Source organism: Cyanistes caeruleus, chromosome 1 (genome assembly GCF_971803275.1).
Source record: "Cyanistes caeruleus chromosome 1, bCyaCae1.hap1.1, whole genome shotgun sequence".
Classification (NCBI taxonomy): domain Eukaryota; kingdom Metazoa; phylum Chordata; class Aves; order Passeriformes; family Paridae; genus Cyanistes; species Cyanistes caeruleus.
The window spans coordinates 108,346,912-108,361,269 of record NC_141701.1 but is presented as its reverse complement, the minus strand read 5'-3'; the positions used below and the strand labels follow the sequence as shown (position 1 = coordinate 108,361,269).

Genomic DNA, 14,358 nt, shown 5'->3' with positions numbered 1-14,358 from the left:
AACCAGGCATAGCTTTTCACATGATGAGATTATGCAAAGTTTGCAGAGATCATACAAACTCTTCTAAACTTTTGTTGAACCAAGATATTAGATGCTATATAACTGTTATGTCAACTGCAGTGAAGAAACTTCAATACTTTACTGCATTGGAATATAATCTTATTTTACTGCATTGTAATAATAAAATGATAATTTGTTAACCATTATGTTTTCATCAGCATTGTAGAATAGGATCTCAGTTTATCAGTCTAAAAGTTAGGGTTTCATTTTTAATTTTCAAACAGTGAAGGTTGCTTTGTTTTCTACTGTCCATGTTTCTCAGTGAGATGGAAACAAGCCCTTTTTCTTCTTTGCTCTGAGTCTAGAGAGCTGTAGGCAGTTATGTTCTGGAAAAACTGCAGTCAGTTCATAACTCACAACCGAATTTCAATTTAAAATCAGGTATTTTTAGATAAGGATACAGTTCCTAGATTAGGACAATGCTGTGGCATGTTTTGTTTGTTTTTTTTAATATATTTTTGACACAACAGTGGAATGCCAACTTTGTGGCTGAGAGAGAATTTTTTGTTCAAAGTCTTCAGTGACTTAGAAGGCGAAACCTGAGAACAGAAACCAAGATGTGCTGTATATGTGGAATTTTTTGCTTAATGATAAGTAAAAGAACAAGCTCCTTTACTGATCTGTCTGTAGAGATGCCATAAACAGTCATGAAGCAAGATATGAAAACTGTCCTGATAAAACCAAAGTCCTGCTATAAAAAATATCTGATTGCCTATGTACCACAAAAGTCATGTATTTCTGTGGCAACTGAACTGGAAAATGCAACTTTGCTTTTTATGACAATTTTTAAAATGGTAACTTTTTACAAAAAATGGACACTCAAGCAACCAACTGTTATCTGCTCTTATTATTAATAATTATAAAAATAGTTGATACTTTTAGTAATGATAATATTGATATATTGGCTCTCATTATTTTTTTGAGAGAAGGATATGATTGCTGCTTAATGTAGCTGAAGTTCTTACGCTTCTGATGCAAAGTGGAGGGGCTTAATTGCTTCAAGTGAAAGAAGTGCCCTCATTAAGAGTTTGTTCCTTTGATCAGGAGACCTCATGTGTTAATTACAGCCCTCCTGCCCTGCAGCCAGGTAAGGGGTGAGCACTGTCAGACTGCCTGTTCCCACGGGATGGCGCTTGGGATGTATTCTTTGAAAACAGTTCCCTGAAATCACTCTGGCTCTTGTTGAGAAACTGCCTGCAAACCTCACAATTTGTGTATTCTCCTAAAAATTTTAGTTTCCAATTTTTTGTTTTCTATACGAAGGGAACTTTCTCTCAGGAATTTATAGTTTAACATGGATTTTGTTCTGGAACATCCTTTTTTGTATTTGGTGTTTGTCCACTCTGATTGTGTTATCAGTAATTTGTGTGCAAGGATTTGGACACTGCTTATGAGTAAAAGTATATTTCTTGTTTTCATTGTCTCCTAAAAGACTTATGTTTGCATAGAAACACTTGATTTTCTTTTAGTGAAACTGGGTTTGTGACTGTGTCAGTCTGTCAAGCTCTCACAGAAGCTCAGTTTTCAGATAAAATGGTAGCCTTTTATTCTTGTTTGCAGTTCTTAGCATTATATACTGCTGATAGATGAAAATGGGAATTTACACATTGATTTGTATGACACAAAAATGTCATTAAACTTACCAGAAAGAGTAAAAACATGAACAGTAAAGAATAACAAAATTTAATGCACCATCTACTAAATAATAATAGTACTTTTCAGTTTATTTATTTTATTGTTTTCATGGCTGCTAATGCATTTTTTAACTTGTCAGTCCATGAAAGAGGTATAATCTCCTCACAAATAATTTGCTGCCACTCTCTGAAAAGCCCAACACACAAGTCAAGCAGCCTGCTATTAACAGAGACCACAAAGTGCAGCAGTGTAAGGTACCATTATCTCTGCATGTGCACAGGAATTAACAGCTCTAGCCAATATGGATAATCTGCTCATTTAAAGGAGGTTAGAAAGCTAAAAAAGGAGCAATAGACATACCTGAGCCCAGTTATAATACAGTCAATACTCTCAAGATGAGTCCTCCCCCAAGAAATAATGTGTATTCAAAACACAGATTTAGCTAATGCTGAATGAGACCCTGGGGTTTCCAAGGCATCTCATGAATTTCATCTGTGCTGGCAGACTTAACAAAAAGATCTTTAAGTTGCTGCCATGTGTGATCCTACGAAGACTGGTATTTTCTCAGGATCAAGAGAAGTTGTCATATTGCTGTTGTTAATACAGATTCTTTAGATTAACCAGTGGTGCTTTCCATGGGTGTATAAGTGCATTGCTGCTCCAATGAAGCTGCTAAGCATCTAAAGTTGAGCAGATCTATTTAAGAAGCCCCCAGAGGACTCACACATGTCCTGCTGCACAGTGAAGTCTGTCAGTACAGCTGTGAGGAGGAAGTGTGGGAAAATCCACCACTCTGGACTGCCAGTCTCCCTCTTTGTTCCCACTAGATTTTATATATGTATCTGTAAGCTCATTAAACAAAAATTGCCAAATTATTATCTTAACAAGCGTGATCTGCTCAAATGTCTGCATAGAATGGGATTTTCTTCTTTCCTTGCAGACTTAACCTCAAGGTAAACTGTGCTCAATCTTCATCAGCACTGCTAGAGTAAGCCCACATCCCTAGGGCAGAGCTGTAATCCTAAACAAAGTGTTTAGGTAGATGAGAGCAGGTTTTTGGAGGTACCAATTAAATAAATGGAGGTAATACAAGTAAAGAGGGGTTCCAGTAATTAGCTTAGACTAGATACCTAGCTGTAAATAGCTCAGGTTTAATGAGCTATATCTTCACTAAACTGTATTCTCATAAAATACAAGTGCACAGTTTAGCTGTGCTTTCTATCCTGTATATCACGTAAGTTATGATTGTTTCTTTCCTGGGTACAAATTGATGGACTGATTGATTTAGCAACAGGTTTCAGGGATTTTTTAATAGTAGTTTAGTGATTTGTGAGTACTGGCCATTGACAAATTGTTGGTTGGGGTGTAACACTGATATTTATAATGAGTTGTGGAGTGATGTGCAAGAAATATCTCAAGAAAACTTCTCTTGTAGTTTGAGGAAAGACCATTATGATAGACATTTTTAATTTAAAAGGTGAAATACACCAGTCTTTTGCATGTATATAAAAGCATGTCATATTATAAAACTGAAGCAAAAACATGCTGGTTTGAAATACTGTTTTTGATCATTGAACAGCTTTTTAGCAGAAAAAGCTCTTTATTCTGCAAAAGCTGATTGTTTGGGAAAAGAATTTCAGCATAAATCCATGGTTGCCCTTCTATTGTAGCTCTCAATAAAAGGGTCTTCTGCATCCTAAAGGATGAATATTGCTATAAAGCAATAATTTAGTTGTGTAATTGATTGAATTGCAAATAACTGCAGACAGAAATTGTCCAGAACACTGTGAAAGTGCTGAGCACTCCCGTACAGTTTACTGTATGAAAGATGAGAACTGACATTATGAATACCATGTGTCAATCCATTAAAAGCAGTTTGGTGGGTAGGGTTTGTGAGGGAGTGGGCAGAGTTAACATTTCCTGTGAGAACTGGAGGCAATTGGTTCACCCCTGAGCAGTGCTGCTGCAGCTGCTCCTGTTTATACATTTCCAAATGAATGGAAGAGAGAACACAGATTTTAGTCTCTCCAGCAGTGTCTGGTCTTGTCACAGTATGAGATCCTAAGGCAGATAGGAATAATTTCATCTCTGAGAATTGCTCCAAATCATCCTTCTAGACCTGCTGAGATGTGCCTACCACTCTGGTTCCAGGCTGAATTCTTCATAGCCTCCTTCTGGGTGGTTTTGCACAATTATGCTTCATTTCAAAATATCTGTCACTTTTAAACCCACCTAATACTATCTTATTTCATGGGCTTGGCTGAAGCACCAAACAAGCTAATGATTCAAAACTTTCTCTCAGCAGTCAGCAGAGAGAGAACATTTCCAGAGGGCAGCAAATACTATAGGTGGAGAAGGTTCCATTGGGAGGTGCCTGTCTCTCCAGGGAATGTAGTGGAAATCAGGGCAAATTAGGTTCTAATCAGACAGAACAGATCCAGAAAATAAATTGATACCTAGGGATTAGTTTTTAGAACAACTATGAGATACTCTCAAATTTTGTCAGCAGGGCTGACAAAACTGACCCCTTTTCCACCTTACTAAATGCTGGACAGGCACCCTGATTTTGCTTCTCTTCAGCTTCCGAAGGGACTTGTGGCCGAGTCTATAGCACCCACTGTATTTAACTGACCCTTTAAGTGTTTCCCAGCTTTAAGGATCCAAGAGTCAGAATAGAGGGGCTCCTGAAGACTGAACTTGTTCCAAGGAGGTTGTCGTTTGGAAAAAAATCATCTCTGCAGAGGACCTACCTATGCAAATAATCACTGGGAAAGCTGACAGTCTTAAGCAACATCATGTAACAAAAGAGAAGTTTTTCAAAACTTCTTTCCAGCAGTCTTTAAGAAGAACATGGATAATGCTCAAGACCAAGCAGTCAGGGAATGTGAGGACAGTTTCAACTGAAAGCTGAACACGACTGCCAGGTTACAGGTTATTTCATTCCCACACTGCATTTTTATCTGCACTGTGCCTGCAAGGGATGGCAGTGCTGAGAATGGGAAATACAGGCATGTTTTATTAGTTGCACACATATACACAATGATTTAGATAGTTCCTTTTTAGGTAACATGAAAGTAAGCAGGAATGATGAATATAATCCAGCAAGTGTTGGTTTACTGGCATTCCTTTTTTATCAGAACACTTCGTGTGTTTTCTTTCTAGCTTCCCTGCAGAGTGATCATACCTATAGTTTTCTAGAAAGCTGTTTGTTTTTTCTTTCTGTGCCTACACAGGAATTATATATTTTTCTCTAATGTCTTTGTAGGATTTTGATGATTTATCAGAAACTGATATAAGCAATGAAGATCAGCACCATGATGTCAAGCCTGAACTTATGGAGGATGAGCTTAAATCCAGGTTATTTCAGCTTGCTGCTAAAATGAGTGACAAGGAAACATCATCTGGTGAAGAACAAGAATCAGAACCTGGAATAGATGTGGAAAACCAGAAGGAGAGTTTGTCCTCAGAGGAAAATGGCAGAAGTATTCAAGAAGAGTTAAAGAAGGTAAGTGGTAGTTGTAAAGGAGTGGGAATAGTACTGAAAGAGTTATAATGCAAAAAGAGAAAATTCTGGCTAGAAAACTGAACACAGTTGCTTAAAAAAACCTGAGGTCCTTTATACCAGTCTGAGCCTGAACTGCTTCTGCAGATAAAAGTTCAGTTGTGTTTTCCTCTGTGAGGAACAGACAACCTACAGCATCAGTTCCAAACAGGGAACTTAGCTTGAGCAACAAAACTGTTAACTGGGTAATATTAATGGAATTATGTAATTTTTTTATCCTTGCTAACCAGACAGTTTAAGTGCTTTTTTTCCATCCTTTTAGTTGCTCCTCTCTTCGTAGTATCATCTTGTTCATATTGATGGCATAGATTCTTCTTTTGTGTCTCTACCAAAATAATTAGTGTTTATTTAAAGATTTCCAACCCTGTTACCTTGTCAGCTAATAGGATTCTGAGAACAGTAACATTTCCTAATGAAACTGAAATTCAGTGTCAGTTCTGATAATGCCTGAGAATCCTCCATTTGTACCATTTCACCCTTACAGTGAGATACCAGATTTCAGTGTCACTCACAGGATTTACCACCTCCTCTCTTCTGTTTCTACCTCTGAATTTCTTTTCAGATCTTTTGGTATGCTTGAATTTGGTGCTATAGGAGCCCAGTGCTGCCCCTTACCAGTCAAGCACTCTTATTCCTTAGATCTACTTAGGCTTATTCTAGTCTGCTGCATATCTTGACTTCCTTTTGGGGCATCGTGTGCACAGCAGCTGAGCTTTGACAAGGGATGTGGACAATTCTCTAAAGGAAATCTATTTGTCATAATTTGAAAGGTGTTTTGTTCAAATTATATGAAGAGCTAATACACTGGGAGGTGTACTCAATACTGGATCGAGTCATCCAGGCAGACAATAGAGATGCAGTCGAAGTGTGCAGGAATGCTATCACATAAGCCAGTGCCCATCTGGAGCTGAATCTGCCAAGAGACACAAAGGGAAAAAAAAGTCTTCTATAGGTCCAGCAGCAGCAAAAGGCAGATGAGGGAAAGTTGGGCTCACTACTGCAGTGATCTGGTGACACAGAGTGTGGAAAAGGCTGCTGCACAACATTGTTTTCACCTCAGTTTACAGGTAAGATTTTCCCTCAAGAATCCCAGGCCCCTGAGACCTATGGGAAAGCCTGGAGCAGTGAAGACTTATCCTTGGTAGAGGAGGATCAGGTTAGCAAATATTTCAAAAATTGGGATGTGCACATGTACATGGTGTCTGAACTTCCAAGACCTGAGGGAACTGGCCCATGTCATTGTGAGTTCATCTTCAAAATATCATGGCAATCTGAGACATTCGGAGCTATGAATATTGTTTATTTTGGCTTTAACAAGACTTTCAGCAATCAAATGCAAAGGAAAATGCAAGTCCTGCACCTGGCAAGTGATTAGATTATGCACCTCTCTTCAGTATTGGTGAGGCCATTTCTGGAGTGCTGTGTTCTGTTTTGGGTTTCAAAAGGCACAAGGTACACATGGACACACTGAAATGAGTCCTGTGAAGGGCCACAGAGATGATTAAAAAACTGGGGCATCTGACATATGAGGAGGGGCTGAGAGAGCTGACATTGTCTATCCAAAAAAAGAAGAGAAGGCTTGGGAGAATCTCTTCAATGTGTTTAAATACCTGATAGGGAAGAGTGAGGAGTGTTTGTTGTGGGAAATGAAGTGGAAATGGAACTCTTTCCACTGACAGGAATGGAAGCAGTGGGCACAAACTTGAATATAAGAAAATCCCATCCAAATAAAAAACTTTTTCACTGTGATGGTATTTAAATACTGGAATAGGTTTCCCAGAAAGATTGTAGAGTCTGTGACCTTGGATATAATCAAAATCTGGCTGGGCATGGCCCTGGGCATGTTCTTTGAGCAGAAGAGTTGTATTAGGTGATCCCTTTACATTCCAAATGTAAGGAGTGTTTGACTCTCTGATTCTGAGTTATTTAGCCATGGAGTACACAGGAGTGTAAATACCTTTGTTATCATGTGTGCAAATGCCTCTTTAACGTACACACAACCTTTCCAAAGAAATTGCATAAAGGTTTTATTGTCAGAGCTTGTTAGCAGCATTTAATTTGTTTTTATTTGGTTTGCAAAGACAAAACAACAATATCACAACAGCATATATGGGCTAGCTGGGGTTATAACATGATGCAAATTAAATCCAGAATTAAAGGCTGTAAAATTTGTATGTCAGTTATTTAAAATGAAGCAAAGATTAATATAGTTTTCCTCAATAAAATTTTCTTAAGTTTTAATAAGGAAGGGCTTACCATGTTCAGCAAAAAAAGGAATGCTTGGAGTTCCTAATCCTTTATTTGATTTGGTTAAAAACGTTCTCATCATTAATGGTCATAGTATATACTCTTTTTGTCTATAATAAAGAAACCAGAATACTCCAGTACTCTTCATGGTCTGGAATTCAGCAGGGGAACCTTTTCCACGTGTAGAGAAACAAGCACACTGCTTTCATTCTTATTCTTGACAGTTGTCCTTAAAGATACTTTAAAATCTTCTGACATGTGCCTTCTCTCTGGAAAGTTGGCTGGCCAATGTCTTACAAAGAAATACTGATGATGACAATGTATAATACCAGGTGGGGCTGTGGTGGCAGTCTAAAATACAGACATACCTCAACTCATAAAAGATGCAATAACATTAGGATGAGTAGAAGCCATGTGAAAGACAAGCATAGGAAACCTATTTTTAGGCAACCAGTAATTTTAGATGCCTTCAAAGCCAGAAGTTCCAGAGTCTCTTGAAAAAGCCTGATTGTTGGAGAACACACTTGTAGGGATTTACAGATCTTTCAGGCTAGCACTCGACATTATAGGTCAGAGACAGCCTTCTGACCTGTGCATCAGGTTTCAAATTAAATATACAGAAGCATTAGTTCTGCACCATTAAAATGAGACCTCGAGTACCTAGATTCTGGCTTTCTGTTCTTGAACATAAATACTGTACTTCAGCCATCTTACTTATATTTTAGCCATGCTGCTTGTCTTTGTTAGCCTTTAATCTTATGTTCTCATAAATTTATTCTGGAACACTTCAGCAACTTTAAATGGCTGGGATTTTTTAGTTCTCGTATTCCTGACAATAGGATAAGACTTAAAAACACATACTGTTTTTGAATCACTGGAAATTAAGTACCTGGTGCTTATCTGACCTTCACTTGTCAGCACCTTTAAAACCCTGGACTTCTGTTTTAATGGAAACTGGGAATCTCATGGAATCACACATTGAGCTGATGCTTTTAAAAGAGTATTCAGCATATTATGAGCTGAAGCAGTGGTAAAAATTATCTTTAATGGAGAGTTAGTTTAATGGAGAGTTTAGCTCAAGTTGTTTGGCATTTATGGATTCTTAGTTCTCACTTCAAATTGAGCTTTTGAGTTGTATGTCATTGTGGGAAATAGAAAAGGTAAAAGACTCTCAGAAGCTGTGTGAAAGCAGATCTGAGAACAGAAGAATGCAAGAATGCAGATATGCAAAGACAGGAAACAATAAGACTGCGTAGAGATAGGCCTTAGAAAATATAATAAACAAGATAATAGAAAAATATAAGTTTAATAATGAAGCTTTATACGTTGTTTTTAAATTATAACAAGCAAGCATTTTTAGAAGCAAAGTGTACATGTAGTTTTAATGACTGGCTTAAGCAAACACTCATAATCTTTTAACATTATGCTATTAGCTAGAAAGTTTTTAAAAAGGCACTTTAACCAAGAGAATTTGGAAGTTGTTGTAATAGCATGAGCTTTCAACATCTTTCATCTCTCACCTTGGACTGATGAGACTGATGCTAAATAAAAAGCTCAAGGAGTGCCTACCTGCAGCCCCATCCTGTTATTGATAAATTAAGATCCAATATGTCTGCCTTTAAGATGCAAATTTGAATATGATGACCTTTGAGTTAATGATTTAGTTCATCTGGGATACCTGAGGATTTCGGTTGGTATTAATTAACAGAAGTTAATTTTGGGACTTAGACTTAAATCTTCTTAGATTTTCAGCACCCTCATTTTCATTATCCTTCAGTTTGTGATTGCCTAAAATGGCCTTGTGGAGATTCACAGCTCTCATTTTAAAACAAACATAATCCTGAAGCAGACTTGTTTTTATGGGAAATAGTTTGTGCTTATTAAGCTACAGAAGTATCTCATGGTCTTTCTGGTGTATGCAGAGCCCTGAAAAGTCCATTTGTCTTAGTTGTGCTGTGAAAGGCCATGGTTTTCACCAAAAGCCATGCTTAGGGTAGAGTTTCCCTTCATCCCCACTAAACTTCAGGCATGAACAAATCAAAATTCAAATTGTGCAACTGCTGTCTTAGTGAAGCATCGTGTACTAGCACAATAATTTGCACAATTATTTCTGTCTTACTCTTGTGGGGTTTTTTTGTTGTGTTTTTTTTTTTATTGGTTGGTTATTTTTTGCTTTACTCCACTAAACCTTAAATGAATGCCTAAAGAGAAAAGCAAAATGTAAATTCTCATTGAAATATCTTAATGGTACTGATCCTGAGAGTGGCAAGCATGATAAATGAAATGTATTTAGTCTGTACTCTCCTCCATCCATTCTCCTTCTCTTTTAATACTTTCATGAAGATAAATTGACTGGATCTTTATTTCATGGTATATGCCAGAATTACATTCTAGAAGGTGATTTTGTCAGTCTACATTTTAAATGCAGTCTATGTCTGTGACCACTTTATCAGAAACTATAGAGATTATGTTAAAAAACAGGTTAGCCTCTGCCATTTTTTTTTTAATTGCCCACATAGCATAAAAACTGAAATAGTTGTTAACACCTTACTCTTGGTATTTTTTCTCCTTCTACTTAGTACTACAACTTGCTCAAGATACACATATTAGCGAGTTAAACTTCCATGTAACGGGGAAGTTAGCTTGATGCAATGTGCTGTGTGCTTAAGGAATTTCCTTAATTCCCTTTGTGCTTTTACTTCTGCTCAGAGAACCTTATAACCAATGCTTAGTAACTGTTCAAATTCTAGCGTTGTCTGTTGACACTACTACATAACACAGTAGCTCTTTTCTGAGTGACAGCCTCTAAGTGAGTTTGCTAGGTAGCACAGCGAGATCCCGTTTCCAAAGGGAAAACTCCTGAGTCTCTTGACAGTATGAATAACAGCATAAATAATCTTTTCATTAAATATTAATACTTCCATTCTCTGGAAACATTTTATTCTTCCTAGGTTTTAAAAAGCTTTATTTGGGGAAAGTATGAACTATGATTAACATTTTCATGTTGGTTTTTGCCAGAGACCTATTTCCTTTGTTTCAGGAGAGTACATCTTAATTTTTTTCACTAGGTAAATTAACACTATTCGACTACTGATATAGTGAGATTGACACTTTTCAGAAAATCTGCCTGGGCTCACTCTGTTTAGCAAGAATAGCCAGTAGCTGTGCATGTGGGTGCACATTACTGCAGAAGAAAGGGCCAGCTCCCTCGTGTGTATGCTGGTGGCTGTGCTCAGGGCTGGCCTTGCAGGGGGTGGCCAGGGCTCAGTAAGGGAGGTCAGGCAAGTGTGGGGCTCACTGAACTTGGTTTCTGGAGAGACATCTACTCACAGCCTGGATAGAGCTGGAGAGCAGCACTGGACATGCACATGCCAGTGAACCCCTCCTGTGTTCCACAGACCTGTTGAAGCATTGTGGCAGGGATGTCTGGGATGCTGAAACAGCAGTGCTGTTACACCGAGGGTGAGCCAGCCTGTGTCTCATGGTGGCTGGGCTTCTTTAGGCATTTGTGCAGGCCCTGCCCTCACAGAAGATGTTTATGTGAACATTATCCTGCAACTGCCTGAATTCCTGGGTATTTTGACTGATGTGTTGGTTCAGGCAGGAGTTTATAGGAAACTGCCATCCGGCTTTATATGCCTAAAAGCTTTAGAAGTCTCTGAGTAAAAATTTCTAAAGGAGAATCACATGGATCACTTTTGGCCAGGAAACACAGCAGGGTAAGCACATTAGCTTTACTACATTGCTGCTATTTTGGTAGTAATGGTGAACAGTGTAGTACCATGATATCTTCCTGGGTTGACAGCTTGGAAGGTATTTGAGTGTCTGTTGTTTCACATTTCTGTGTGCAAGATGCTCAGGCTAATTCTTGTGTTTTCATGGATCATTAGTTTTAAGGTTAAGGTTATGTTAATTATCTGGGCAGTCTCCCAAAGTCCACGATTGAAAACTGAATGTGGGCAGCATTGTAAAAAGTGATCTGTAAGGTTTATGAACAGCAGATAACCTATGCACAGGATTTTGAATGACAGCAGAGAAAAAAATTATTTTGGTTAGGGAAGGTGAAAAGAGGTATGAGACAAGAATCTTCACATTGGGCTAATGGATCCAAAGTTTTAAGTTCTGAATTTAACAAAGCAGTCGAGTATATGTTCAGTTTTAAACTGAGGTTTAAGTGGTTTGCTGGACAGAATTACCATTCAAGGTATTTATCCCATGTATTTGCTATTAATCAGTCTTTAGCTTGAAATACCAAGCTGATTCTAAGTTTATTTTGTCAAAATATGAGTCTTCCACTTCTAGCATTAAAACCACGAACATTTATTTTTCAAAGTTTTCAAAAGCAAGCAGTGATGTTTGTGTACCTCCAATTCTGATGCTTTCTGGGCTCAATGCAGTTGCATAATTATGGATGTAGATAGACCATCTGAGATATCTTAGAGTGTCCCACAGCACCTTAAGCTGCTAGTCCAGAAGAAATGTGAATCTCCCTGGTCAGTGTCATATCTGACAGCGTTGTTTCAAAATCCTCACATACTTCAAGCTGTTTCAAATCACACTTTGTCTACCTGTGTTTAAGCAACTGAATCAAAGCCCTGTTGGATCTACTGGTGAAGGGCAGAAGAGGTGACACTTCTGCTGCCTTCACATGGGGAATTTGTAAACAGCTTTTTTCTCACAGTCTCAGTTTTGACACTTGCGTGCATGCACTCCCAAGCCAGCTCTGTCCAGTGTGCCTGCAAGGGGAATCTCCTTCAGTTCTCTCCTTGCCAAAGATTTATTTACTTAGGGAGAAAATGTCCAAGCCATTCTACAGATACAGTTGCAGAAAATCAGTGAACATTAGTGTAAGCTGCTGGAACAAAATGGTGGGAAAATAGACTATTTTTTACTACTATTTTGTCTTCTTTTGTAAGCTACCCTGAGACTTGGCAGTGAAAACTGAGCTCTTTCAGATATAGCTGGAAGAGTTTCAAGGAAATGCTGCTCTTCAGCTGGAAAATACTTGTGTCACAGCACAGCCATCAGGGCAACTGTGGTTGTGTCATTATTTCAAGGCAAAACCAGTCAGTTCCGTTTAAAAAGACCTAAGGAAATGAGGGAGATTACTGTAAACCTCCTTGCTGATCACTGGAGACTTGTAATGTGGAGGGTTTTACTTGTCTGTTTTGTGACAGTGAGGGCAGGAGAGGGAGAGCAGCAAACAGTATGAAGTGATTTGGCACAAGACATAACTTAGCCAAGGTGTTTCCCAGATGGGCATCTGACTGTGGCATAAGTGGGGTACAGATTCTTCAGTGACTGCTGTCCAAATTGCTGCCGTGTACACTCCAAAAGGGAAGATAGCTGGCTTTTCTTCTTCTTCTTAACACTGCTGCAAAAGTATTTTTCCAGTCCTAGTGACACTTTTTGTGATGGTAGAAATAGTATTTTCCCTCTGTTTCATTTTATAAACAATTGTGTGTAATTTGCAATTTCTGTTCCAATGAAGTCTGTTAGTCTAAATCTCACAAATAAAATTAAATTAGGCATTGCTTTATTTTAAATATTTTAGTCATATATGTAAAATCTAAATTTTATGCTATTTTAATCTTAGTAGTTTCTTTATCCTTGCTGTTTATCCCAAACTTCCCTGTAAGTCTGAACCTACATAGTTGTTAACCTCTGTAGCTGTTAATATAACTTTTCTGCCTTTTCATTTAACTGCTTTCCCACTATCTAGGAAAAACAAAAGGCTTTTGATCTTCATTTAAAGCTGCAGTTTTTATCCACTGTATTGCAGCAGGTGAGAAAGCTTTGTTTTGTTTGTGTCTTTTTACATCTCTTATGTAGTAAGAGATGCCATAACATGATATTGAGGGTTTCCGCATTTCCCAATCAACATTCTCAAACTCAGAATGTTTTCCTGGAAATATCAGGCCTGAAAAATCATACCTTTTGGCCACAGCCAATAATCACTGCAAAAAATTATTTTATAATCACAGTTAATATGTGAAGCAGACTGGCACCCTTGTTTGGCCTTGTGATGAAAATTTGGTTTTATCAGTAAAGAACAGAAGACAAAGATAAGGTGTATGAACTTTCTATTCTCATGTACTCACCTATATTAAGAAATTTGGAAGGCAGTTTTCTGACCATAGTGGCCTTCAAAAATCTTTCTAAGCTCTCAATTAAAAAAAAATAATCAAAACCCTTAATTCATTGTAGAGTTTGTACAGTAAGTAGATATTTTCCCACTTTGCTGCTAGTGGCTGTTGCTTATCATTCTTTTAGGTGGAAAGAGGTTTCATATTCTGTGCTATTTGAACCTCAGCTTATGAGGATCACATATTAAAAAATATTTTTGTTATATTCCCTGAGCAAATATATACTTATCTTCTGTTTTAAACTACCTGCCATTACTAGTATGTCATACTTATTTCTCTCAGTCATAAAATAAGAATTCCTTTTTTTGGTGTTAGAAGTTGATGCTTAATTTAGGAAGACACTTCTCACATTTTTTTCTTTTTTTCCTTGCTCTTAATTTTTGACTTATGATTTTTAATCATCTTTTAATTATCTTGATTTTATTTAGTAAAAATAGCAATGGTGACATTAAAGAAAAAGTGTTTTTCCATTTGTGTAATGTCATCAGTCTGTGTCCATTGTAGATTATATTCTTGTGTGGATTTTATGTAAATATTGATGTAAATATTTTAATTTCCAGCTTAGCCTATAATATTTCACCTCTTGGAAAATCACTTCCTTTCTCACGATTGTCTCTAGAAATAAGGCATTAAAAGTTGATAGGTGTAACATCTGTAACTATATTAGGACAGTGGATTGAATTAGTAAAATGTAATATTCAGAATTAC

At 37.5% G+C, this 14,358-nt stretch overlaps 1 protein-coding gene across 12 annotated transcripts in view; it reads left to right on the top strand.

Annotated features, from left to right (window-relative positions):
• Positions 1–14,358, top strand: part of MYRIP (myosin VIIA and Rab interacting protein) — a 311,648-nt gene that overhangs the window by 283,571 nt on the left and 13,719 nt on the right. For 7 of the 12 annotated variants that reach the window (XM_086848804.1, XM_086848835.1, XM_086848831.1 and 4 more), the window contains one exon: positions 4,961–5,200. In XM_086848804.1, the coding sequence (XP_086704930.1) occupies positions 4,961–5,200 (240 nt within the window). Of the gene's footprint in view, positions 1–4,960; positions 5,201–13,226; positions 13,290–14,358 lie in introns of all 12 variants that reach the window. The other 5 variants (XM_086848813.1, XM_086848787.1, XM_086848808.1 and 2 more) reach the window with 1 other exon arrangement.